Source organism: Opisthocomus hoazin, chromosome 19 (assembly GCF_030867145.1).
Source record: "Opisthocomus hoazin isolate bOpiHoa1 chromosome 19, bOpiHoa1.hap1, whole genome shotgun sequence".
Lineage (NCBI taxonomy): Eukaryota > Metazoa > Chordata > Aves > Opisthocomiformes > Opisthocomidae > Opisthocomus > Opisthocomus hoazin.
The window spans coordinates 12,127,557-12,154,794 of NC_134432.1; the positions used below are offsets into that span (position 1 = coordinate 12,127,557).

General features: G+C 59.6%; 2 protein-coding genes across 4 annotated transcripts in view; one reads left to right on the forward strand and one right to left on the reverse strand.

Moving 5' to 3' along the window:
* PRRX2 (paired related homeobox 2) lies at positions 1–25,279 on the forward strand. Of its 2 annotated transcripts, XM_075439122.1 has the most exons (4): positions 1–244; positions 21,479–21,663; positions 21,838–22,016; positions 22,581–25,279. In XM_075439122.1, the coding sequence occupies exons 1-4, from the start codon at positions 1–3 to the stop codon at positions 22,714–22,716; spliced, it is 744 nt and encodes a 247-aa protein (XP_075295237.1). In that variant the 3' UTR covers positions 22,717–25,279. The 2 variants fall into 2 exon arrangements, with proteins under 2 accessions (XP_075295237.1, XP_075295238.1); XM_075439123.1 differs by lacking the exon at positions 1–244 and having other exon boundaries at positions 20,879–21,663; positions 22,599–25,279.
* Positions 16,256–27,238, reverse strand: part of PTGES (prostaglandin E synthase) — a 24,906-nt gene continuing 13,923 nt past the window's right edge. For both annotated transcript variants that reach the window (XM_075439117.1, XM_075439118.1), the window contains exon 5: positions 16,256–17,441. In XM_075439117.1, the coding sequence (XP_075295232.1) occupies positions 17,123–17,441 (319 nt within the window). In that variant the 3' untranslated portion in view covers positions 16,256–17,122. The remainder of the gene's footprint in view (positions 17,442–27,238) is intronic.

Genomic DNA, 27,238 nt, shown 5'->3' on the forward strand with positions numbered 1-27,238 from the left:
ATGGACTCGCCGCCAGCCTTCGCCATGGACAAGCCGTTCGCCCCCAGCGCCGTGCGAGGCCCGGAGCCGCCCGAAAATCCTCAAAGCCGAAAAAACTTCAGCGTGAGCCACCTCCTCGACCTGGAGGAGGTAGCGGCCGGCATGAACGGGACCCCCCCGGCCGGTCCCCCCCCCGCCGGTAGCGGCAAGGCCATGCCGGAGCCGTCGGGAGGGAGCAGCGGCAGCGAAGCAGCTCCCCAGGACGGTGAGTCCCGCCGCCCCGGGACGGCTCCCCCCGGTTTGGGGCAGCTTTGGCTATGGGGGATGGAGGGGGGGTCCCCGCCGTCCCTTTCCCCCCCACCCCACCGCCCCGGGGTCGGGCTGCGGAGCCGGTGGCCCGCGCGCAGCGCCGGGCACCGCGGACAAAAAGGAGGGGGGGGGGTCGGTGTCCCCCCCGCAGAGGGGTGGGGGGAACCGGGGGGAGGCGAGGGGGGACCCCCGTCGAGGTGAGCCGCGGGGGTGCCGACACCCCGACGGCTGGGGCAGAGGGACATCGCCGCGCCGGGGGAAGGGGACCCGCACCGGGGGACGGGGACCCGCACCAGGGACAGGGGGGCACGGGGACCCCGCACCGAGGGGAGGGCCCGGGTGCGGGACGGGCCCGGGCAGCCGGTGCGTCCCGGGGCTGCGCGGCCTGCGGGGTCCCCCCCCCCTTCCCCCGGGGTTCCCCGCCTCGGTTTGCGGGCCGGGGGGTACCGGGACGCGGCGGGGTCTCTCCGGGCCGGTGGCACCGGCAGCAGCGGGGACACAGCCGGGGCTGGGAGAGGGGACGGGGGTCGGCCCGGGACCCGGCTCCGCGGCGCTCGGTCCTGGCAGGAGACGCGTTGTTAACGGGACAGCCCCGGGAGCTCCGTGCATCCCTCCGCGCCGCTCCGCCGGCCCCGGTGCCCGGGGATGACGGGGGGGGGAGACGAGGAGGATTCGCCCCATCCCTGCGCAAAGCCCCGGTCCGGGGGCACTCGACAGCCCCCAACCCCCCCCCCCCCCCCTCCCGGAGCCGGGTGCCCCCTCGGGGCGCGGAGATGGGATGGAGAAGGAGAGGGGAGACAGTGTGGGGTGGAGGTGCAGCCTCCCCACATCCCCCCACGGCCCGGGTCGTGGTGCCCACCCTGAGGGGACCCTGGAGGGGGTGACACCCCCCAAGCCTGCCCCCCAGCTGCGCTTGTTTCCTGCGGCCCCCAGGGTGCAGCCCTGGGGTGCTGATGGCCTGCCCTGGGCGCGCAGCCCACCCGGGAAGCTGTGCCGGTGGGGGGGGGGGGGGGCTCAGCCCTCCCCAGAGGCTGCTCAGACCTGCGGTGAGGGGCTCCCGGTGGGAATCACCCCCCCACTGCACGGGGTACTCCTGCTCATCCCACCATCTTTCTCCCACCCACATCCCACTCCCCACACAGCCTCCTTCCTCCACAGAGAACCTCCCCTCGAGCCCCCCCACCTGCATCTGCCTGGGATGCTGAGGCCTGGGTGCAGCAGGGTGCTGCTTTCTGGGGTAGTATCTGGTATTTTCAGTGTTATTTTCCACCCTCACGCCCCTTCCCTCGGGTTTTGTTTGTACTTCTCGCGTTGCCTTTGGGACTGGGGGGAGGTTTTCACCTGCTGATGGGACCATACGGGGGGACAGTACGCTGTGCGGGGTCAGCGCCGCTTTCAGACACCCAGCCCAGCCTGCAGCAGCCAGCTCACCTCACGGGGCCATTTGCAAAACAGCACAGAAACTACCACCCTGCCGAGCTCCTAATGCACCCTAAAGAGGCTCTGTGGAGACTGGGGTGATGCAAATACCCAAGAGAGGGGCAAAAGGGCTGGCTGATCCCCACAATCCCATTTTTCACCCTAAAAGCCCATTCCTCATGGGGCAGAGGCCCTGTGGCCCTGGCCCACCTATCCCAGCACCACTGGACCACGGGGGATTTTTCCCATTAGAGTTTGTTTTGAGGCAGTTGCAGTGGTGAAGACACCATCAGCATCTGGGGTGCTCCAACAGCCCATCCAGGAGTGGAAAATGTTTCTCCCCCTGATCCCACCTGGAGAGAGAAATACCAAAGCGATGAAGCTGAGAGCAGTGAGCAAGAAGAGAAGGAAGAGAAGAAAACCCGTTTGCACGCAAACCCCGACTTGTGAGAGCCGTTACCCACTGCTGCTGCCTCAGCTGGGATGCTGTTTCCAAAATTGAGATGGGGAGACGTGAAATACCGGGCAAACGCCCTGCCGTGGCGAGCATCAGCCTTTTGCTACACATCTGCAATGCTTTCGGTATCAGCGTGATGACAGCAGAGGAACTTTTACTGGTAACGTTATCTTTTATTGGCATCCTGAAGTCGAACAGCCTCTCAGTTTTCTCTGGTCTCCCTCTTCACCGTCATGGGGTTTTTTTCCACCACATGGAAGTTTGGAGCCCCACAGGTCGGTGGCAGCGAGTATATTATCAAAACAGACCCCGGTACCCGAGTGTCTCTGCAGGATGCGGCTCTGCGCTCCGGCCGGGAAGCCGTTATCGGGGTCACTGTGCCAGGGGTTGGAGGAAAAGCAGCCCCGAGCCTGCCAGCACCCCGTCTGCCGGGCAGGGCTCACTGTGGTCCGGGGGGGCCACGCTGGCAGGGAGATGCTTTAGGCTGTGCTCAGCAGACTTCAACCTCAACGAAACCCACTCCCCTTCCCCGGGCGGCCACAGCAGGAGGCAGCTTCTGTTCCCGAGCCTGGCAGAGCCAGAGAAGCTCAGGGCAGGGTTTTATTCTTTGCAGAGAGAATTTCAATTCCTCCCTGCCCTCACCTACCACCCCTGGTCCCACAGCCCTCCCAGCTGGGTAGGGTGGCTGGGGGCAGCCCCATGTCCGGGGCCCTGGGCACACCTCTGCTCCGAGAGCAACCCCTCCATGAGCCCCTTGCAGGGCTGGCACATCCCTTCCCGCTGGCACTGAGGACCAGAGCCATCCCCACCTCCCTCTCCAGCCAAGGGGGCTGCTCAGCCCCCACCTCGGCCCCAGCGCCAAACTGGCCCAAGGGCACCCAGTGCATCCTTGCGTGAAAAAGAGTGCAAATATCACCTGTGCAATGTGATGCTCTCATGGCACCCAAAAATCAGGAGGCAGAAATCCCACAAGCCAGGAAAGAGTGGGAAAACACCAACAGGATGGCAAGGTCCTCATCCTCATCTTCATCCTCCCCTGGAGCGATGCAGCAGCCTCCCATCGAAAACCTTCCGCAAAACTTCTGAGGTCTTGAAAGCTTGTTCACCTCCTTTCATTAGACTAACAAATAATGTGTAACGCGAAACATCTGTTAACAACAGCCCTTAATGTTCTCAAGATGATAAAGCAGGAGGGTAATTTTAGCCAGCAGGCCCTGACTGATGGCTTTTCAAACAATGAACTTACTTTTGGTGCCGCCTGGGGATGGGAGAGGGAGCCGGGCGCTGGCTCCGACGGATGCTTCGGGGCTGAAAACTCAGAAAGAGCCACTTTTGTCATAGCCGGGCTCGGAGGAAGGACTGCGGCCCCTCCAAGGGGACCCTCTGGCATGGGGCGGGCACGCGTTGGCTGCAGCCAGTGGCACCGGGCAATGGGATGGGGAGATGTGGTGGCCCCTGGGCAGCCCATTTGTGGAACAGCTCCTGGGGCCCCTTCCTCACGCCCGGGACCCTCCGGCCCATGCTGGGGCTGTGCGGATGCTGAGCAGAGCAGTGATGAAGCGAGAGGAGAGGCTGCACCAGAGAGGATTGAGATGTTACAGCAAATTGGTTTTAATTATGTAAACGAAGGCAGTTGAAAAGGGGGAAGCAAGGCAGGGAGGGGCAAGGACCTGGTAACAGCATGGAAAAGGGGAAGGGACTTGTTTTGGGGTCAAGCAGTGGCTGATTGCCCCAAGCATCTCTGAGCTTCTTCCAGGGCTTGGCCACTTTCCTGGCCAATGTCCCCATGGTGGCCCAGCCTGGGAGCTGTGCTGGTCCTGGCTCGCAGCACATATTTCGGCTGCATTTCTATGCCTTCCCATTCTGCTTGTCCCACCAGACAGGGGACACAGCTTGGGGACAGGAGGCAGCCCTGTAACATAATGCTGCCGAAAAAGGGCCGGAAGGTACCCATGGGGATTTGCTTTCCCTGGGACACCCGTGCACGTACATGGCTCAGCTGCAATTAAAACCAGCATCATTAACTCATGGCCAACCCCCTGAGCCTGGCTCAGGGCAATGCAGACCCCTGGGACCAGCAGGGACAGGGAGCCAGCCGAGGTCCCCCTGCCCTGTAACCTCAGACCCGGCAGACCCCTCTCTCCAACACCCATCTGCCTTCCACAGCCCCAAAAGTGCTGTAAATCCCCCAAGCCCCTCTGCCCAGGAGGCCTTCCATGGTTTCCAAGTGACTGTTCGGGAAGGGGCAGGGGTGTCGGGACCCTGACTCAGCCCTCATTTGGGGGAAGAGGCTTTGAGAAGTCTCTTCTGGACACGGCTGCAGCTCTCCAAGGAGATGCTCTCATGCTTTTGTCCCCCAAAGGAGGGGACAGCAGGGGTCCCAGCTGCTCAGGGTGGTCCCAGGACCTGTTTGCCCCAGCCTGGGGGATGAGGTTGGGATGCACCAGGGTGGGACACGACCTGCTGGCAGGCAGCAAGGCTGGGGCATGGGATTTACAGCACCCATGGTCCCTTGCTGCTCCCTAAAACAGCATCAGCTGAGGGTGCCTGGGCAGAGGATCCCCTGTCCACAGCATCCTCCTGGGCTGGCAGACCTCTTGTGAGGCCCTTGGTGGGGACAGTCCCTGTGTGGCAGAGCTGGGGATGGTGGCATCCAGTGCTGGGGGGAAGGTGAGCTGTCTCAGCCCTTGTAAGGCCAGCACAGCTGGGCTGGGTGGCACCGGGACCAGAGCCAGCCTTGCACAGCCATGGTTCTCAGAGACCACAAGCCACCTTCACTGTCCCCACCAGCACCTGCTTGGGGACATCTCCCTCCCTGGGGGGCTTTGAGGGCTGCAGACCCCAAGACAAGGGGTTTGTGTCTATGTAGGGATGGTCCCCAAGGTGGGGGGACAGCACAGCTGAGCCTTGTGCCCAAAACAAGCACTTGCCCTGTGCCCGATGCTAGCAGGTCCTGGGTGCAGCATCCATCAGCACGTATTGAGTAAGCACCAATTAATCCGGGCGGGAGCTCCCCGCCCCAGCCCGCCTCCCGGCCCTCCACATTTGTTTGCACTTAGCACGAGGCTGGTGACAGGCGAGGGATGGATGAGGAGCCTGACATGTCCCAGCTCGCCCAGACGGCTTCCAGCCGCTCGCAGGGAGCCCAGTGTATCCCAGTCAAAAGAGAAAGGGCTATGGGGAGGGACTCACCCCGCACCCTCCTGAGTTGCTGCATGGGACAGGGGACAGCCCCAGACTGCAGTGTGACACCTCCAGCCAGGTTTCCCATCCCTAACTGGAGGCCTCCCCACCATGGCTCTCACCCTGCATCACTGCCACAGGACCTGCTGTCCTGCACGTGGGCTGCCTGGGGGTCCCCTGTCCCACAGGTGGGGGGAAACTGGTCCCCAGGTCTTGCCCATCCAAGAATCACAGGGTGGGTGGGAGCGATGCTCTTCACATGGTGTGGGCAGGACAAGAGGCCAAGCAAGGTCACAGCCCTGCCAAAACCAGCCAGAGCAGCACAAACCGCTGCCAGGCACAGGCGGGGAGGGACCCTGGGGTGGGGGTCACGGCTGAGAGACCCCCAGGTCTCACTGGGCTTCTGGGATGGGACCCACCCTGCTACCACTGCTCTCTGCTTCCCTGTCCCCTCCAGCCCCAACAGGTGACACCCGCTCACCATCCCAGTCCTCCCATAGTGACACCCACTCACCCTTCCAGTCCTTCCTGTGCTCCACAAGGATGCTCTGCACCCTGGGCTGCAGTCAGGCTTTTATTGACTCATGGCACCTGGGCTCCAATTTGGGGAAAATTTGCCCCCAATGGGTTGAACAGCCCCACCTGGGCTCCAGGCTCCCCCCACCCCAGCCTGGGGGGCTCTGGGTTGGAGTGGGGGCTTTCGCAGCCCCAGGGAAGCAGCTCTGCTCACTCGCAGCCCTCCCCGGGGGTGCAAGGAAAGAAATACCAGCATGTTCTCTGCAGCGTTTGCAGGGCTCTGCAGGGTCCCAGCACACTCACATCTGCGCTGGGGGAGCTGCTGCCAGAGCGAAAAGAGAAAAAAACCCAAACCCAGGGCCTGGGGAGATGGGCCACCCCCTTGCTGGGGGACCCCGAGAGCCAGAGCAGTCTTGCCTGGGCCAGGAGGGCAGGAAAATCACTTTTTACCCCGCAGTTCTCATTGCTGATGTTTTTCCCCCCTCAGCATTCCCAGCGAGCCAGGTTTCTGGAGAGCATTGCCGCGGGGATGCTGGTTCCCACCCCTCTTTCCAGCGTGGGGCAGAGCTGCAAAAGTCACCGCTCAGTAGGGTCCGGAGGGGACAGCGAGCGGGTCCCACGTACGGGGGGGACACGGGGCTTTGCCACACTCCCTCAGGAGCCCCAGCAGCAGCTCCATGTGCTCCGTGGCATGGCCGTGCCCAGCCCAGGAGGGTGCCGGGGCGTGGGGACACCTTGCCTGTCCCCCCCCGGGCTGTTATGTCTAGCCTGACCAGGAACAGCTCAGTGCAAGACTATTTCCCCTCTCCTTTTGGGCTGTTATTTCAGGGAACGGGTCTGATTCACAGGAAAAATATGAAATTTCAACTCCACGCAGCCAAGATGGGTGAATTTCAACGAATCAGCATTTTAAGAGAGCCTGGGCGTGTGTCTGTAGCTGGGAGGCTGATGAAATGATTTGGGGCTTTGAGGCTGCCTCGTTAGAAACCCTTCTGTCTCCCAGGGAGCGGGGCCAATCACCCCTTCTCCCGGGGCTGATCTCCTCCGGCCACGCGGAATTATTCCCCCAGAGCTGCAAAGTCACTGAGCCAAAGGGATGAGGTTGGAAGCAGGATGGGACGTGGGAGCTTTGGGGCTGGCAGAGGCTTGGTGTCCCCAGGCTGGCACCCTGTCCCCTCCCTGAGGTGCCAGCAGCAGCTGGAAGGAGTTTTCCTCCCAGGATGGGATCCTGAGCCACCGAGAAGGCTCGGAGCATCCTTCAAAACGCCGGGGCAGCGAGTTGTAGCTGGGCTGAGCTGGGACTCGGCAAGGATTTTCATCAGGGTTAATGCAAATCAGGTTTTTTTTCCTGACTGGAAAAAGCAATTGGGAAAAGGCGAAAGCGCGGTGGGCAACGTCAGCCATCCCCTGCCCCGCTGCAGTGCCCGTCTGGGGCCAGCGATGCCCGGCCAGGTCAGGGAGGATGGGGAATGCAAACCCGCTTGGGGATCAAGGACTGGTTTGGGCTTTCAAGGTGGCTTTCCAGTGCCTCTTGGCCAGCGCTGCCCCGGCATTGCAGAACTGGGTTGTTTTTCACTGGATGCCCCCAAATTTCCGAGAATTAAAGGAAAAAATCACACCCTCACCCTTGAGGCATTCCCAACGTTTGCGTTCGCCCGAGGGACGCGTGGCTGCGGGCGATGTTTTCCAGCCTTCCCACGGTATAACGAGAAGCCCTGGCCGTGCTCAGCATCCCTCACCAGGCGCTTCCCTGCCCTGTGCTTCCCTCGGGAAAACCAGTCCCAGTGCTGGGACCTGCTGGGGGCACTGGGGAGGTCCGGTGCCCACCCATGGGGCAGCCCGTGCCGACGGCTCCGGCTGTGGATCCCACAGAAGGGAGTTGGGAGGTAAATGAGACGCTGATGTCGGAGGGGTTGGGGGGAAATTGCCCCAGCTTGCGGGGGAGTGACACCCCTCTGGGGGTGTTAGGGGGACAGACCCCCATCCGTGGGTGCAAACGGCAGCAGGAGGCCTAATGAAGCCGCGGCGCTGCTCCTTCACCCCGGGTCTGGGGGACGAACAGCCCCCGGAGCCGCGGCAGGGCCGGGGGGGCCAGCTCAGCTCCCGGGGTTGGGGGGACGCCGGGCGGGCTGGGAGCCATCAGAAAGCGGCAGCGCCAGCCACCAGCCCCCTCCCCTCCTCATCCCCCCCCCCCCCCAGCCCTTTGGAGTGAATATAATAAAGCAGCTTTTCAGCTGCGGCTTCAGTGATAGATCAGGAAGAATTGCGCGAGTCTATTAAAGCCTGTGTGTCTCTGGATGGAGACTGCGGCTAAGCCCGGCGCCAGGCTCGCGCGCTGAACCAGATGTGCGGAGGCGCCGCGCTTCCCCGCCACGGCATCCAGAGGCTGCCGGCTTCACACGCGAGGAAACCGGAGTGCACATGGCGGGGAGCCGGGGGGCTGCGGGGAGCACATGGCAGCGGGGCGCTGGGGAGGGGGGCACAGCCCGGGGGGGGCTGCGGGGAGCAGCCTCTGCACGGAGCTGGAGCAAGAGGGGTTGCTGCAGCGGGTCGTGCCGTCCCGGGCTGTGGGCTGCGCCCCGAGGCGTGCGGGGCTTTGGGGGGGGTTGCGTTGCACCCTGAGATGTACAGGGCATTGCCGGGTGTCTGTGAGGGGTGTTGGGCTGCACCCCAAGATGTACAGGGCATTGCGGGCTGTCTATGAGGGGGGGCTGCATTGCCCCCTGAGATGTACAGGGTATTGCAGGGTGGGGGGGTGTGTGCATTGCACCCTGAGATGTACAGGGCACTGCAGGCTGTCTATAAGGGGTGTTGGGCTGCACCCCAAGATGTGCAGGGCATTGCAGGCTGTCTATGAGGGAGGGGTTACATTGCCCCCTGAGATGTACAGGGCATTGCAGGGTGGGGGGGGTGCGCATTGCCCCCTGAGATGTGCAGGGCATTGCAGGGTGTGTGTTTGGGGAGGTGTTATGTTGCACCCCAAGATGTACAGGGCATTGCAGGCTGTCTACGAGGGGGGTTGTGTTGCACCCCGAGATATATAAGGCATTGCAGGGGGGGGGGGTGTGTGAATTGCACCCTGAGATGTACAGGGCATTGCAGGGGGTGTGTGGGGGTGCATTGCACCCCAAGATGTACAAGGTGTTGCAGGCTGTCTACGAGGGGTGTTGTGTTGCACCCCAAGACATATAGGGCACTGCAAGCTGTCTATGAGGGGGGGTTGCATTGCACCCCGAGATGTACAGGGCATTGCAGGGTGTGTGGGGGGGTGCATTGCACCCCGAGTCATGCAGGGGGACTGCGTTGTACCCCAGGTCGTGCAGCATGTTGCTTGGGTGGGGTGAGGATTGCTTTGAACCCCAAAGTTGTACAAGGCATTGCAATGGGGGGGGGGGGTTGCATTGCACCCCGAGCTGCACAGGGCGCTGGGGGGAGAGGGGAGTGTTGCGTTGTACCTGGAGTCATGCAGGGGCATTGCATTGCACCCACTGCTTGTGGGGGGGCTGCATTGCACCCCGAGCTGTGCAGGGCACTGCAGCCCCTTTGCGCAGCACGTTAATGGGGAGTGGGTGGCACCGCACCCCAGCTCTCACGGGGCAGTGGGGGGGGGGGGGAGGCTTGCATCGCACCCCGAGCGGCACAGTGCCCTGCAGCGCATGCATGGGGGGGCTGCACTGCACCCCGAGCCCCGCAGCGCATTGCAGGGGCTGGGGGGGGGTTTGCCTTGCTGCAGGGGCGTGTTGGGGTGGGAGCAGCAGGGAAGCTGCAGGGGAGCACGGGGGGGGACCCCGCACGCAGCGCTGGACGGGGACGAGGGGAGCAAAGAGCCTGGACTGATCCGGGTGCAGGAGAGGGAAAGAGAGGAGGAAGGGAGAGGCTGGGAGAGGGAAGGGTGAAAAAGGAAGGACAGAAGGACGGCAGGAAAGACAGAAGGATGCCGCCCTGCCAGGGACAGCCGTGGGGGGGGCTGGTTGCCCTGCGGACTGGGATCCCACATCCCCAGGAAAGCATCCACGGGGTGCTGTGGAGGGGACATGGTGACACGGGGACGGCCACTGGTGCGGCGTTGCTTGGGGCCGTGCTGGGCTCGGCGCGGGCTGGGGCGGCCGCCATGCTCCTTCCTCACCGATTTCACTTTCTTGGCTGGGCCAGCCGCGTGGCTGTAATTTGGGGGTTGTGAATACCTCTGGGGAATTTTTTAAATTCAAAAAAATTACTGTTTTCATTTAAATTAAAAGACACTGAAGCATTTCTATTAGTATTAGAGGTTTATAAAACTTAAAACAAATGTTGAAACTAAACTACCAGGCACCGTCCACTTTGCAAAGCCCTTCGCTGCTCGGCGTGGCCCGGTTACCCATCGGGGGTTAAGTTTTAATGAGATTTGTATGAGAGTGCCCAGAGGTCCCCTACCCGCACCCCGGGACCCCAAACACTGGTGCCAATGTGCCCCTCACTTTACTCCTGGCTGGGTTTTGGGGTCTCAGCCAGTCTGGTGCTGGGGCTGGGCTCCCCAGCGCCGTGAAATGGTGCTTGGGCTCCCCAGGGACCTGGAAAGGGGGAAGGCTTGGGGTGCTGAGGGTGAGGGTCTCAGCGCCGCCGGGCTTTGCAGAAGTGGGTCCTTGATGCAGCTGCCACCACCCTGGCATCTCCGAGGTGTTCCCCGGTGTCCTCCCCACGGCCAGCACCTGCCCCCAGCAACCTACCTGCCACCCTATCCCTGCCATCCCCACCATCCCTGCCATCCTCACCACGCACGTCTCCGCTTTAACCTGGAAACAGTTAACCGGGCTGGGTTTGGGGGGTTAAAAAAAAAAGATACGAGCCACTTATTAAAATGAATGTTTTACAATAAATTTGGCGAGAGGCCACCGACCTCAAATGAAAACCAGACCGGAGGACAGCGATGCTGCTCGCTGGCGAGGGTTTCCGGGACGCCTGTGCGTGCAGGCACCCACGAGGGTCCTCCTCGGAGCGGCGGTGGGATGGGGTCCCGGCCGGGGGCTTGTGCCCAGCCCACGCCCTGGCCAAACGTGCCAGCATCGCCCGGCCAGGGACGCCGGCCGGTGGCTGCGGGATGAGCTCTCGGCAGGTGCCGGTGCTCGGTGACAAAATGGGTGCTCGATGGCACCTTGGCCTGGGTGTGAAAAACGCCCAGTTGGCCTCAGAAAAGAGAGGGGAGTTGAGCTGGTGGTAGGAGGTGACAGGAGGGGACACTGTGGGTGTTCCCCTCGTTCCCTGCCCGTCCTCTTCCCCCTCCTTGGCAATCACCCTGATGCAGTGGGGTCTGCGCTTTAACCTGGCGGGCTGGGCTTGGGTTTCAGTGCCAGATGCCATGGGGGCTGGCTTGCTGTGGGCTTTTGCTCATTAAATTTCAAGAAACCACCTTTTTGGGGGGGCAGGGGGGCGAGAGGAAGGCTGGGATTGCCATTGCAGGGGTCCCTGGCTGGGAGCCAGCCCTCTACAGAGTGTTCCTGCTGTGCAGCCCTGGCTGATTAGTTTTATTTTTTAAACATAATGCGAAAGTCCCAGCGAGCGCTTGACACCGTGATGCTCTGAGGCACCCATCATCCCGTCCCCCATCCCCTTCCCAACCCCCCAGAGAAACTCACTTTGCAGTTAAAGCTGAGTTTTCAGCGGAGCTTTGCAAACGCAGGCGGGTGCTGCTCTCAGGGCCGGCGCTTGCACAAGTCTCATTAGTGTTAATTAATTACACATGCCCCATGCCCTGCTGGGAAACCGTGTAACCTGTTAGTCAGGCGGCTGCGAGTGAGAGGTGCTGGCACCGCCATGGCTGTGTCATGGATGCACCAAACGGTGCCTAAAACGTTTGTGGAATGGGGAGAGAAGCAGCACCTGCCATGCTCAGCCCCGGCACAGGACGGTGGGATCCGTCTGTCCTGGCATCGCCCGTCCTGGCGTTGTCCATCCCGGCATCCCGCTCACCGATTGCTGTGGGCAGCCGCTGTGGCCGTCCCCTCTGCCCAGACCCCCTTGTTCTGGTGCCCGGGGCTGACCCACACCCCGGCATTTTGGCAGCGGGGCGCGGGCCGGCCGTTCCGCTGCGCCGCAGAAGCCCGTTCACACATCTGGCAACCATCACCGGCACTGCCACTCTCCGCGCTCAGCTATTTTCCCGCACGGCATCACCGGTGCTGGCGAAGCGAGGGCTCTGTCCCCATGGGCATCCCAGGGTGCTGCAGCGGCGCAAGGCACAGGACAGCCCGAGCTCCGGTCTCGTCCCGCCACGAGAAGCTCTGAGGAGGTGATGGAAGCCAAACCCCGCGGTGAATGCCTCCTCACCGGGGAGGCTCCCGGCTGCCGGCGGCTGGGGCAGAGCCAGCGCCTTTTGTTGGTCCCCGGGCCTCCACCGCGGGGGCTTGCAGATCCGTGGGAGAACAAAATTAAAATTCCTGCTCCCCCGTCGGTCCGTGCTGCTCTGTGCTTGGCCCGGCTCAGCGCTTCGAACCCACCACGGTGCCTTTTCCTGTGCCGTGAGGGCTTCGGCTCGCCCGGACAAGCGGCTCCGGCCACCTCCAGCCCCACAGCCATGGCGTGCGGCCGAGGAGCCTTTGGCCTGACGTGGCCTCTCTGAGCATCCCTGGGCACGGCCGGGAGCCGTGGCACAGCACGCACCACGTCCCTGTCTCTATCCTGTCTCGCCCTCTCCCTCTGGCATTTGCAGGGGATGTCCCAGACCAGCACCATCACAGATGAGTTTTGGAGGCTTAGCGTGGCCCCAGCCCCATCTAGAGAAAGGGGGACCCCAGAAGGGAATGAACCCCCATGAGCCACACGTTCCCCTGCCACGAGCAGGGAAGATGCCAGACCCTGACCGTGCAAAGCCGACCGCGATGCCCGGAGGTGACGGCCGCAGTGCCACCGTCCCCGGCAAACTCATGCAGACAACAGACCTTTCCTGGGAGGCTTTTCCTGCCATCCCTCGAGGGGGAAAACCGGGGTACGCGGCGGGGAGCAGACCCCAGCTCGTTCCCCGCCTTGTCCCCTCTTGCGGCTCCGTCCCAGCGGAGGCCGGACACGATGGAGGCGATGGCGGCGCTGGAGCTGGGACAGCCCATTGTGCCGGGCTGCGGCTGCAGCCCCCTCCGAGCGCACGGGATGCTCTTGGCAGCTCCTGAAAAGCCCTTCGCCGGGCTGGGCTCACCCGCCGCACAGGCGCGGCCCTGGGAGGGAATTTTTTCTCTTGCAGATCACTGAGCCCAAGGGATGTGCTCGGCACCCCGTGTCCCGGGCTGGGTGCCCTGGGCCGGTGCCACCGGTCGGCGGGCGCAGCCAGGCAGTCGGAGCCCTGCGGCCCTGCACAATGGCTCCCGGGGTGCGTGGGAGCCAGGCGGCTGGGAAAGCGCAGCCAGAGGCTTCGCTGAGCCCCCGCCGCGCGGCTTGAAAGGCTGTTTCTGGAGCTGTTGGTTTCAGGGGATGCTGACGGTGCCAGGCTCTGTGATCTGGGTCCTGCCGCAGGGTCGGGGCCAGGTGCTGGGGTGCATCCCGGAGCCGGCGAGGCTGGCAGCGGGGTCTGTCTACGTCCCCTCCTCCAAAGGTCTGAGCCCGGGCAGGTGGTTCCCACCCAAGGTAAAATGCGGGTGGTGGCACCATCTTCCCCAGCCGCCTGCAAGAGTGGGGGGAATTTCTCACACTGCTCAGCCTTTGCCTGCCGGAGCTTCATGGCCAGAGATGCTCCCCAGCCCCTTCCCGAGGCTTGACAGCATCCCACCGACCCTGCCTCCTCCTCCGGGGAATGTGGCTGCAATTAATTCATTAAACGCTTCCACTGACGCAGGAGCCGGCGGTGCCAAAATGCCGTTCCCGGGGCCTGGCCTCAGCGGGGTGAGCGCCGAGCTGGGCTGCAGGAGCCTCCGGCGTGGTGGGAAGGGCTGTGGAGTGTTCGGGGAGAGCTTGGCACAACAAAGCCGCGGAGCTTTACCTGCTGCAGACAACTGCAGCCCCATGGATTTCACCAGCTTTCAGGGCGCTCTGCAGCACAGCACAGGACTGGTCCGGCTCGGTCCTCTCCTGGCTTCTCTGGTGTCTGGTTCCTCTCTCTTCATCCCCTTCTTCCTTCATCTCCTCTCTTCCTGCCCTCCTCTCTGTGACCTCCTAATCTTGTCCCTCTTGTGTGCTTGGGTTTTGGGGCAGATAAATCACTGCTGCGCTTGCTGGAGAGCCGCTTTGAATTCGCTCACGGCTCTCGCCTGTGGACTCGGTGGCTGCTGCTGCGCTGGGACCGTCCCTAAGAGGGGCAGCACCCTGCAACACGGGGCTCCTCCTTCCCAGGTTCCTTCTGGTCCCAAAACCCAGCTAAGCACCACGCTCCCGCCACGTTTGCTGCGCTAGAGATGAGAATGAGCTGGAAGAAGGCTGCGGTGCTGCAGTCGGGTTGTAAGCACAGGTTGGACACGTCCCTGCTGGGATACAGGGATGCTCCCGACTCTCCAGGACCTTCCCAGCTTGCTCAGGCTTTCGGTCGGACATGCCACGATGGGTGCTTGGACACCGCACAGCATCCCCGGCACCGCCGCCGAGTAGCAATTGCAGCTTCTGGGGGTACAAAGGGAAAAGCCTCCTGGGCTCGGGGGGTGCAGGCGGCACACGGAGCATCCCCGGGGTCGCAGCAGTGCCGGGCAGGATCCTCCTGAAAATCGGCTGCGGGCAGCGAACCGCGGCGCTGGGTGGTTTCTGGCTGGTGCGGCGGCAGCTCCATAACCATAAAACAGTCTGCTGCTGCCTGTCAGTGAGCGCAGGCTAAGGCCCTCCCGGGACAGCCTTGGCCTCTTTCTTGGTCCAGGCTTTAGCTGCTCCTTTTTAACGGAGACACTTTTCCCCCAGCAAAACTGGCAGCCTGTAAAAACGTGTCAGCGTTTCAGTTTTTTCACAATTAATGAGGTGAAACATCCTCGGAAACATTTCGCTGTAATGTTTCTCCAGTAGCTGAGACTTGCCCCTCTCTTAAATTTTTCATGTACGCCACTTTAGTCGAGAAAGTTTCCGTCGGACTCAGCACATTTGGACCCCCCCCCCGGCTTCAATCGCCTGCCCCAGAGCCTCCGGCATTCCCGGGGTCTTCGCGAGTCTGGGGCTGAGCTGGAGGGGGAGCAGGGAGCGGCCATGGGGTGGGATGGGGAGGTCGGAGCCCGCTCCCGGCAGTGCGGGAGCCCGGGATGGGGCTGGCAGCCCCTGCTCCCCAGGGATCCCTTTCCCTGTGCCTGTTCCCGGGATGGGTTTGGACCTCGCAGCGTGATGCTGAGCAAAGCCGGGACCGGCACCCTGGGGGCAGGTGTTGGCGGCCCCAAGGGGCTTCTCCCCCAGATAGCGGGGTGAAACCACGCAGAAAACGGAGTTATGCCGATGTGGTTTTGCCCCCGAGCTGCGATGCTGTGTTGGTCCCTTGCACCCAGGCCTGGCTCACCAGTGGGTGCAGGAAAGGCACCGTGGCTGGGTGACCCAGCACACACGGAGGGGAAGCTTCCCAGCCGTTTCTCAGCCCCCCAGGGCTTCCCAAGGTGATGTGGGGAGATTAAAGACCTGCAGAGGTGTGGGCAGCTCACACCATCGCTTCTGTGACAAACCCCATGCTGCCTGCGCCCACGAGCGGGGACGAGCCCCTGGCTCGCCTTGGTCTGCAGAGCATCCCTCCTCCCACCCCTCCTCATTGCCCAGCGCCAGTGTGGGTGGGTGAAACCCCCCCGGGGCTCCCGGGCTGTCCCCAGCCACGTCCCGAGACAGGGCGGTGCTGGCAGCAGCTCCTGGAAAGGGGGTTCAGCTGCACCCAGCTGCTCTCGCACCCCCAAACCGTTGGGTGTCTCAGCTGAAGGTTACAGGAGAAAAAGGAGCCGGAGCGGGTGGACGCCACAGAGGGGCGATTCCCAAACCCGAGAGCTTTGCTCCGGCGCTGCTCGCCGCGATCCGCAGGGAAATGCTTCCTCCCCATCACATGATTTAGAGGAACAAGTTAAACAATTGCACATGAAACTCTGGCGGACGTCATCGCCGGAGCTCTCCCCGCTTCCCCCGAGTATATAAAGGGATGAAGGGACTCCACATGTTTACCGAGAGAGACCATGGGAGAAACGAAAGACATTGTTTTTCCAAAGGATTTCTTGGCTGTAAAAGGCCTCCACCACCCTGCGGCTTCCCTGATGAAGGCCCAGCGTTAATTTGTTAAATCCACATCAAGCGCCCGGAGAACCCGTTGTTTATTTTTGCTAATTCAGCCGGCCAAGATCAAATTGGGGTTTTATTTGTTAAGGATAAACCTTAATTAATAAGAGCTATTTATTTGGTTAGAGCTGGCCGCAGCCTGAGGGTCAGATATGCCACGATCATTATTTCAAGTAAAACAAACCCAAAACGTCTCTCAACAGCTTGAAAAACATAGAAACTTAGAGGACTGAATTTATTTGTCTTAGGAAGAATTTACAGCTAATTCCCTCCAGGCTACTTCAACCCTTAAATTATACCCGAGAAGAAGAAAGGGGAAAAAAAACGTTGTTCCAGGCTGAGAAGGGAAGTAAATGGTACGGCAGATTTGATCATTTGACTGGGGGGGTGGTGAGGGCTTTTGAAAAATTCAAAGCTTAAAAAGGCCTTTGGCAAACTGCTCGCAAATAAATGGAACGCGTGAAATAATTTAACGGCAGAAAACTGCTGGGGGCTCCGGGGTCTGTGGCGCAATGGAAAATGAAACACGTTGGAGATGTAGCCTGGGTTTTTTTGCAGGAGAGGGTTGAACTCGCTCCCTCCTGGCACGGCCCCTGAAAAAGGGGGGTATTTGCCCCCCAAAGCCGAGTGGCAGAGCTGAGCCAGTGAAACCTGCCCCAGGATGTGGCGGTGCACGCCAGGGATTTGCAGCATCGGCTGAGGGAGAGACGGGCTTGTGGCCAGCCAAGGTGACCACCCCGGGTCGCAGGGACGGTGCGGGGCAAACACCACGCTCTGGGATGAGCATTTTGCAAAGAAACCCCCCAAACCGGGTGTCCAGAGGGGAGCTGCTCCGCAGCAGGAGACTGAGCACGGTTGGCGACGGAGCCCACCAGCGAAAGCCATCACAAGGGATGAGCTGCCCTGCTGGAGCATCGCTGCCCAGGGACGTCGCGGTCCCCAGGGCTCAGGCGTGCGAGTGGCTGAGACTTTAAACTCTTGTTAGGTCTGGATCACAGCTGCCCGGAGGTCATTTATCGCTTGCTAATGGGGGTCGTAAGTCAAAGCCAAAGCCTCGGAGGAAATCTAGTGAAAATTACCTCTTTACAGCACTCGGCGGCTGCTGCGCGGGAGGCTGGGGGCCCTGCCAGCGTGGGGGCCCCCCTTGGCAAGCCCAGCGCCCAGGCTTCGGCAGTTGGAACCCACCAAGCCCTTCCTATTGGAAACTAATGGAAGCACAGAGGGAAAAGGCAAGAGCCGGAAAAGTGGGCTTGGTCGGCACTCAGCTGAGCCAGCACAGCTCGACCTGGCGGCGCTGGGGCCGTTGCCTTCGCCAGTGGGGCAGGACCGGTCGCTCCCCAGTTCGCGGCGGCAGGGCGGCTCGCTGACATGGCACGGTCCAGGCTTGCTGGCGTCGGTGCTCCTGCATAGAGAAGGGTTTTGGGGTGACTCCCAGCACCCCGTGGCACCCGTAGGGCAGAGCGCTGCCTGCCGGGCTGCCCGTAGCTCTGGGCAAGAAGCCTTGCCTGAGGTTGGGGCATGGCGGAGAGAAGGCTGGAGGTTACCCAGACCACATCCAGCACCCCAAAAATCATCCACACCACGGGCGAAAAGACTCGTGTCTTGTCTAATGCTGGGGCAATTTAAGGCTTTTTTTATGCAGCACACCAGGCCCATCCTGCTCTGCACAAAGCCCCCGCGCCTCGCTCTCCCCATCCTCCCCCACCATGTCATCTTTCGTTATTCAGTAACGTTATCCCTCCGTTTTCCCCCTTCCCCTGCATTTTTTTTCCGTTTAGCGGAAATTGTAATCCGTGGAATATAAATACACCGAAGGTGAAGGTGGCTGGGGGGATGGCTCAGGAGTCCCCCTGACCTCGGGGTTGGGCAATCAAGTTGATGCCACCAGCCACACCCCAAATGAACCCCCAGATTATAAATGACAAAGGCAAGGGTTCAGCTCTCTCCGTAAGCTCCTCGAGCACTGTGCTGGGGCAAAAGAGAGACGGCGGTGAGCTGGTTTTTAACTTTGTGCAAATTACAAACTCTTATTCCTGGCAGCCCGTCGGGGCGGGGAACCGGTTTCCGATTCCTCCGTCAAGGTGTCAGCCAATCTGGTTCAATCCAATTCCCGTGGATGGGTGGCAGTGACATGGCAGGGGGTCTTCAGGGGACCCAGCCCATTCCCTTCCCCGTTCCTCCTCCGGTGCCACAGAGCTCTTGGCGATGCTCATTTCTGGAGAGCCGATTTGGGGTTGTTCAAGCATCTTTGATAGAAGCGATCCGGCCCGACCTTGCACGCTGTAAACCTGTCAGGCGCACGCTGCCAGCAATTAGGGTGGCATTTATCTGGTCCCACAAGCTTGCGATGCCTGAGCTAATGGGGAAAAGATGTAGATCCTTTACCAAGGCTCATCCTTGAGCAGAGCAGAGGACCCCGGCAGGCGCCCCGGGCGAGGAGCTGCCTCCCTGCGGTACGGAGATGGGGTAGAAAACAGGGGGGGAAATGAACATAGCGGAGAATTGAGCTGGAAAGCAAAGGTTTCTGTGGGGGATTGGGGAGCTCTGAGCTACACCGAGGTGCAGCGTGTTTTAGGGGAGGTGTGAGTAGATGGGGAAGGGGTTTTGGCTGCCAGCATCCTGCAAGAAGCTCCCTGGAGCATCCCACAGGGTTTCGTGGTGCAGGAGAAGGCCCTGCCACTAAAACCAGCAAAAGGGGCTGAACAAAATGCCCCAACCCAAGCACTGCCCAGGGCTCGCAGCTCTCCAGCCACCCAGGAACTGCTGGCACCCGGATGCATCCTGACCCAGCTCTAGTCCTGAATCTCCATCCCAGCACGCCTACCAGCCCCGTACAGGAATCGCTTGGCACCGCCTGGCTCCCACAGCCCTTCAGCTCTTGCCTCCATGGGCTGGGGGAGGCAGAAACTAGCCAGACACGGGGCCAGATCCTACCGAGTGGGTTTGAGAGTTAATTTAAGAAACCTTTTCTCCTTCTCCTTGCTCTCAGCCAAGTTAGAGTGGGTGAGAGAAGTCATCACTTACAGAAAAGTCTTAGAGCCAGATTTTAAATCGAGGACAAAACCAAAGGGGGCTTATAAATTTTATTTATACATTTATTAGGGTTCTGTTGAAACTGCCAGTTCGGTGGGGGGCAGCGGGTGCCCTTGGTGACGGCACATTTTGTACAAAGCCCCGGTCTATAATTTCCCCAGAAGCCCTATGGTGTGGCCATAAACCCGTAAGGAAACATCTCTCACCCTCTTAGATCCTGTAGCTCCTTCCCAGCCTGATGGTTCCCATTTTGGCCCCAGGCTCCCGGAAAACTCGGGGACAACCATGGCTGGACTTCATGTATTTTAATCCAGCGGCTCGTTAGCTCGCTGAAGGAAAACAGGACCAAAAAAGGAGTTTAACTAAAAGGGGCAACTGGAAAGCACAGACTGGCAGAATATTTGAAGCTGCAGGAACAAGGGCTGGAGGGAATCTGGAGAATTTTATTTGTGAGCCTTTAAATACGAACGGCGAAGTGCAGCAACACAATAAAAGACCTAGAGAAATACTGGTGGCTGCAGCAAGGCCCTGGGAGGTGGATGGAGCTCCTTTTCCTCCCCATCCAGGGATGCTATCCTCTCCCTCTGATCCCAGCAGTTTGGCCCCATCATGGTCAAAACGATGCAGCACCCCTGCACATGTCTGGGAGATGGGGAATGGGGCTGGTGGTGGTGCCCAGGTCCCACCTCCACATCCCTGCATCTCCTCCCAGCCCAACAGGGTGTTGGAGGCACGCAGCGCTCCCAGGCCCTGGCACTGGTCCTTACTGTAGCAAAGCACCAGAGAAGCCATCTGCTTGTTCCAGGAGGCCACTGCCAGCAGCGGAAATAAATTTAACCATTCCTCCTCTGCCACATCCCCTGGCGTGGCTTGCATTTGGTATTGGGATGCTGTTGGTGGCATTAGCCAGAAGCATGATTTTCAGAGAAGGGTGCAAGAAAACTCTGCAGTGGCTCTAAGTTTGGACCCTGCTTTGGGCAGAAGGTGGTTAGTCCAAGGGACAACCTGCCGGCAGATACTGGAGTTCCTCTGATCCTCATGGCTCCTCTCAGGATGGGACAGCCCTTGAGAGTGATACACTTGGGCACAAAGGGGCCTTAGAGACTTGATGGAGAACTTGGTGGCAGATTCATGGCTTAAATTATTCAGAATTAAGGTCCAAGAAGGTTTTTCTGGCCTTAAAGATCTTGGAACCCATAGCTTCCTCCTGCTCAACAGCTTTGTGGTGTCTTGAAGCAGGAGAATAAATATCCCTTCCAATAGATTTTGTTACTTTCTCAAGTATCATCTGAAACCACTGCACATCTATTTAATAAGTACCAAGATAGCTTATTAGCAAGTATTTATTTCTTGAGCATATTCAGGAGTGGTAATTCCTGCCATCATGGCCTCTGCAATGATATAGAGCAGAAAACCCCAACATAACCCTGCTATGAATCAGAATGTCGTAAAACTATTAACATTTCAAATAATTCCAAAATACTTTCCCACCAGTAGGTACAGATTGGATCCAGATGCTTTATTAGCAGAAAGAATAATTAACCAGTACCTCTATAAGGAGAACGCCAGCGAGACGCGTTCCCCACGAAGCCTTTGCAGGCAGCTGACTGGGTACCTCAGAAAAAGACTTCATAAACTCGCCTAAATCCAATGATATTAGTGACAAAGAGGAGATTAATCTCAGCCTGGCTGAAAGCCCAAGATCAATACTGAGAAACCAAACTACACCCTCAGCTTCATGTTTCCATGAGCCAGCAAAGCCATAAATAAACACTGCGGAAGCCGAGCTCTGCGAGACGCAGTGGCGTTCGTTCCTAGCTCTGAAGACCAGGGTTGGATGAGCAGATGCTTGGCTGCAGTCCTGTGTCACCCTGGGGACATGCCACAGCTGGGGCTTCAGGGGATGCTGGAGGTGGGAGCTGAGACCCGCATCTCAGAAATTATTTGGTGCCGAATTTCCATCGCTGTCCATGAAAGCTTGACCCAAACCCTTAGCAAGAGCCAAGCCCAAGACACCCTGCGGACATGTCCCTGTTGGGGGTGGCTGTGAGATGCAGTCCCAGCAGTCTGGGTCAAGTGCTGCCCCAGAGTCCGCTGAGGCTGGTGTTCAAAATCAGGTCCAGGTGGTTTTAGCCAGATGTGAAACCACCACAGGTCTTTGCAAACATTTGGTTTAACCCTGAGCCCCAGCAGGTCCTGAAACAGGTTTTGATTCTCATGGAGACCACAGGGTTGCACCTATGCTGCTCCCCGCAGAGTGCCATCTGCCTGCAGGGAGCAGGGCTGGCACAGAGCAGGGCAGTATGAACCCCTGGGAGGGCTCAAGCCCAGCTGGGTCCCTGTGTGGGGTCTGTGGGGTGTCACACGTGGGGTTCTCATGTGGCCTCTTCTGCGCTTTCCCCACAGGCGAGAGCCTGAGCCCGAGCCGCGGGGCAGCCAAGAGGAAGAAGAAGCAGAGGAGGAACCGCACCACCTTCAACAGCAGCCAGCTGCAGGCTCTGGAGAGGGTCTTCGAGAGGACGCACTACCCTGACGCCTTCGTGCGGGAGGAGCTTGCCAGAAGGGTCAACCTCAGCGAGGCGAGAGTCCAGGTGAGCAAAGGTTTGTGTGGGAGAAAACAACACCCTCTGCCTTGTCCCCAGGCAGGAGCAGGGACTGTCCCCTCTCTTGTTTCATCCTGCATGTGACCATGATCGGTAGGACGGATACTTGGGACATCCCTGCTCATGCCGGGCCCCTGCTGACCACCTTCCCTCCCCGCACAGGTCTGGTTTCAGAACCGGAGAGCCAAGTTTCGCCGTAACGAGAGGGCAATGCTGGCCAACAGATCGGCATCACTCCTCAAATCCTATAGCCAAGAAGCAGCCATTGAGCAGCCCATGGCACCACGGCCCACCGCACTGACCCCGGAGTATCTCTCCTGGACCAGCACCTCCCCGTACAGGTAGGTGCAGGCGCTGGAGGAGCTGGGGAGGAGGTGGCCATGTGGCATGCTGCCTAGGGACCGTCGCACCACTGCGGGAGTGCAGCCCTGTGCCACTGCTGAGGACGCAGGGAGTTTTATGAGGCCAAAAGGAGCTCATCAGGCTTTGCTTTGGGAAACCATTTCAGCCCCGTCTGAGCATCCCCTGCCCACCGCGGATCAGGCTTCCCTGCCTCCATGCGTTTTGGGGCTGGAGCAGGGGCGCTGGTCCTCGCAAGGGATTCGCTTGGCCCCGTGCTGACCCTTCCCACATCTCGGCACGGGAGGTGGCATGGGTCCCTTCTGGTTCCCAGCTCTCCGCATCCAGCCATCTCATCCAAAAGCTCAAGGCAAGACCTCCTGGTGCATAGTTTAAGGGGTTCCCACACACATCCAGCCACATAAAAATGCTGAAGCCTTGACTGCTCTTGTGGGAGATGTCAAAGAGGGAACGGCCAGTCTGGCCTGGGAGCCAGCAGGACCACGTGGGGCACGGGGACTCCTGCGTGGGCCATGCCTCATTCCCCCCCTGCTCCCTCCCTGCAGCACTGTGCCCTCCTACAGCTCCAGCGGGACCGCGACGCCCACCCAAGGAGTGAACATGGCCAACAGCATCGCCAGCCTGCGCCTCAAAGCCAAAGAGTTCAGCCTCCATCAGAACCAGGTGCCAACCGTGAACTGACCAGGGCAAAGCCCGCCCCATGGCCTCATCCAGGATACAGCGTGGAGCTCCTGTGCCAGTCCAGGACAAATCTGCTGCCCACCCAACCCACATGCCACTCATCCAACGTCTCAGCACCTCTCCTCTCCTCTTCCCTTTTGAAGGTAGAGTCAGTCCCAGGCCAAAGTGGCACATAATCATAGCCACATATGGAGCAAACTTGGTTAGAAACTTGCTTTTCCGCACACCCTTATAATAAAGGCTATATATACACACACATACCCCCCACGCGCTCTTCGAGGACAAACAGACTTGCCAAGGGAACAAGAATTTGCTTCCAAACATGGAAGGATCTTGGACTATTGGATTTGACCAATTTGGGTATCTCACCCAGAGAGCCAAAGAGTCATTGGGTCTTCTCCTCCCACAGGGACAGCATGCGGCGGTGGGAGGATCATGAGCCCCCCTTTTTGCCGGGCTGTGACATGTGGTGCTCAACCGCGCATGCCGACGCCGACCCGTGTGTTCGCCGCTTTGTGCGTCCCCAGCCACGGTGCTTGGGAAAGACTTTGGGAAGCCGACGGCTCAGCCCTGCCACGGCTGGTCCCAGCCAGCTCCCCGCACCGCGCTGCCTGCATTTAGGAGCTGCCTGTGTCGATGGCATCAAGCTTTGTCCCTTCCCAGAGGGGCAAGGAGGGCTGGAGCATCTCAACAGACTCACTTGGAGCCTGTGAGCTCTGCTGTGACCCGCTGGGAACATCGCCGGTCCCCAGGCAGGCACCGCTGCCCTGCCTCGGTGGGTTTGCCAGCAATTCTGCAGAGCCCCAGGTCATTGAACCGTCCCAGGGAAAGAGAAAATTGGAAAAAGCTGTTGGGTTTCAGCTGAGTAGGCGGCTCCCAGCGCTTCATGCCAACGGCAAAGCAGGCTTCGCCTTCCGGAGGCACAGCCTCCCCGTCGGCAGCTCTGCAGATGTGTGCGGGGATCTGGGGCTGGCAACTCCGCGGGGGTGGGCTTTTTTGGTTTTGTAGAAAGGAAATGGTTTTCTCCCTCATCTCACCCTGCCATGCAGCCTAATGAGGTTGCAAGGTGGGATGTGCAGGGGGATGGACACAGGGTAGGCAACCTTGCCCAAGGCTTACGCCACCCCAGCCCTTCGCCTGTGGATCTGAGCTGCAGACGCACCCTCCACCTTCCCTTGCCAACGCTGCAGCAGCGGGGGACAAGCCAGAGTGATGGAGGTTTTACCCTGTGGACAAAGCTCTCCAGAAACCAGACCACCCTTTCCTTACCCACTACAAAGAGCCACCAGCCAAGCACGGGGACACCACCAGCTCAGATGGATGGCCTTGGCGGAGAAGGCACCAGCCCTGCTCACCTAGGAGGGCTTAGCCGGCTGGGGACTGTAGCGGTAGATCTGAGGACGAATACAGTAATTGCTAAGGTGCTTCCTTCAGATAAACAGCCTCCCGTGTGCGACACCAAGGCTGAAGGTGTCCCAACTGCACAGGTGCCCACCTGAGTCCCCACTGCTCCCAGGAGCATCTTCTCCCTTTGCCACTGGGGCTCCCACTGCAGATGCACATGCTACCCAGTGTCTGCGACGCCAGGACCCTCGGCTTCACCCCAGGCAGTGCCTGCCCTGGGGGACTCACCCAGCACTTGGAGCTGGAGACCTCATGGGAGAACCAGGAGAGGAGCAGATGTCCTCTGGCTGGGGGTGAACCAGCCCCTCCATCCTGCCTCCATCCCCAGCTGTCTCTGCTCCACCCAATGCAGCCCCTGAACTGGGAGCAGCCACATCCTCCTCCTCATCGGGCAGGGAGAGGGCACAACCTGACCAACATCTCCCACCTCATCCAGGGAGCAAAGTCACCCTAAATACCCACCCTGTGCCCCCCCACTCCTATTTCCAAGGCTCCATCCCTCCCAGTTGCCATGCCAGAAGGGGAGCACACGGCTGCCCAAACCGCAGCGAGACGCCGCACAGAGACCCGACAAAAGCCGAGACATGCCAGGCCGAGGGGGAAGGCTGATCCACTGTGGATCAAATCACCCACCATGAGAAACATCGCTTGGGGCAGGAGGAGAGGGCTGGGGGTGTCCTATTCCCGTGGAAAGCATGGGGCTCTTTTTTCGGTTATACAAGATGAAACCACAGGGATATAAATGTCGCTGCCTCTTTGAGAGCATTAATGAAAATAAACCCATTTAATAGTTTGCAGATGCCACTTCTGTAAACCTAAAAAAAGCAGGGAATAAATATTTCTTCACTAAATATCTATATGTATATATATATTTGAAAACATTCACTTCTAATCTTAGGGCTCCTCCTTCACCATGCTGTTGGCAGCTTATCGCAGCTTGTCAGTCAACGCTGAAGCCTCACCGAGACGAGATACAAATTGCACCCATGGAGGGGTAGCAGGACAGAGGGATTATTGTAATCTAAGCTCCCTCTCGCCTTTTATTTGTACATTTCAATTACTTGTAACAAGATCCATGGTGGGTGTTTTTTTTTTCTTCTGCATGTCTGTGTTTTGGAAATTTTTGTAAGGTTTTTGTAAAAACAACTCTTGTGAAATAATGGAGGAATAAATATTTTACTGAGTAGAGACGTGTCCATGCATGCGATGGGGATGTGGCTCTTTCCTCACCGGCCACTGCAGTTTGCCCACCTGCCCTGGACAAGCAGCACGGGCAGGGGACCAACTGCCCTGGGTGAGGGGACAAGAGCCATGATCCGGCCACCTTCTCCTTGCATGGTGGTGGCATCTCACAGCTTCTCCCTGAGACCTGGGTTTCATCCCAGGCTCCCAGAGAGCAAGTGGTCCGCATGCCCCAGGAGAGGGGCAGGAGCAAGGGGGGGGAGGCATGTCGAGGCCCCTTTGAGCTGAGACAGGGCAGAGGGACCACAGTCCCACAGCAGAGCTGCTAGGACCCTCCAGCTTGGGGACCCTTGAGGTGATGCGCAGAGATGGTGGAAACTCACGGGGCACAGAAAACAGCCTAACAAAGGTCCCTGCATAACAGCAAATTGCAGGGCCTTGCCAGATCCATCTTATTTCATTCCAGGATAATGACTGTGGGCTATTGAGGTAGGGGTGTCAGGGAAGAGGGCTCGGTTTGCTTTTCCCCTTCAAAATCCCACTTGGAGTGGCAGAGCTTATGGGGTCTGCCTCAGGCAGTTCATGTAACACCAGCCCCAGTCCATACCCCCAGCCTTGAGAGCAGCACCCGCATTTCCCCCCAGCAGCAAGAAAATGGGCTGAGGTGGGATTCGGCCAGGAGCAGGCAGCAGAGCGCCTCGCTGCTAGGTTGTCAGGTCAAACACTGCATCGCAAATGGGGGTAGAAACCTGTAAACACTGCCTGATGCTCCACAGACATCAGGGATGAGCATCTGTTAGAGACGTCCTGTCCTCCTGGGACAAGCACTCAATGGTCCCAGCAGAGACCATCAGAAAGTTATTGCACAGCCCTGGGAGCTGGAAAGAGGCAACAGGCGACCAGCTTGGAGAACTGGAGGCAGTGGAGAAACAAGGAGATTGTCTCCTACACCACCACTGCAGGCAGATCCAGGCATTGAGACAGATGCCGCTGTCAGGCACACAGACTCTGTAAGGGCTGGGGAGCACAAGCACGGGAAGCCCAGATGAATCCAGCTCTGCCAGGCTCCGTTCTGTGCACCAAGAAGGGCATTCACCTGGTGAGCTGCAGGCTGGGCGCTGATGGGGCAGAGAGCCAGGCTGACGGGGTGAGACGACACAGGATCTGAAGGGCAGCCCGGCCTCACTGCAGGCTCGGCAGAGCCTCGCGGTTGAGCTGATTTGCAGGGAGCTGGGATCGGTACAGGGTGCTGTGAGCGGTACAGGGTGCTGTGAGCAGGATGACTCCCGGGGAGAGCCCCCGAGGAGCCCACCGCCGGGGAGCACACACACAGGGACCAGAGAAGGACGTGGCTCCCTGGGCGTTTTCACCTCCAGGTCTACAGAAACTGAGCTAAAAGGCAGCAAGCAGAAGTGTCAGATTCTGCACTAGCTGAAAGACCAGAAACAAAACGGTAGGAATAAACCATCAGGTCTTGGATTGCAGAGTGCTTCCCAGGGAGCAAAGGGCCACAGTTGCAGAGCAGGCACAGAGCACCCAAAAACAGGGGGAAGCAGTGGTCAGGCAAAGGAGATACCAAATAGCCTGGGGCAGCCAAAGGCAGACGAGCTCTAGGAGCTCACAGTGCCGAGCTGCAAAGCAGCAGAGGTAACGCAAAGCCAAGAGGTGTGAAGATGCGCCCGAGGGAAACCACCCAGCACACACCCAGACTGAAAAGCAGCGAGACAAGTGGCAGGAATTGCTAGGAAATGATTAGAAAAGGCAGAAAGTGTCCTCACGGCTGTCTTGAAACCTGCAGCACAACTCAGCCTGAAATCCATCACCCCAAGGTATTGCAGGGATCAAAGGTAAAGAGCGTACTTGGGTTGGGAAGTTAATGGCGGGTGGGTCTGTGTGGGTGCAACACGGCAGAGGTTCGGCTGCCTGTGCAGAACGC

Excerpts from the sequence above, each read along its gene's own strand:
- PRRX2 (XM_075439122.1), top strand. The coding sequence starts at position 1 with ATGGACTCGCCGCCAGCCTTCGCCATGGACAAGCCGTTCGCCCCCAGC. Across the intron at positions 21,664-21,837 it reads TCAGCGAGGCGAGAGTCCAG|GTCTGGTTTCAGAACCGGAG; the intron begins GTGAGCAAAGGT and ends CTCCCCGCACAG. Across the intron at positions 22,017-22,580 it reads ACCAGCACCTCCCCGTACAG|CACTGTGCCCTCCTACAGCT; the intron begins GTAGGTGCAGGC and ends CCCTCCCTGCAG.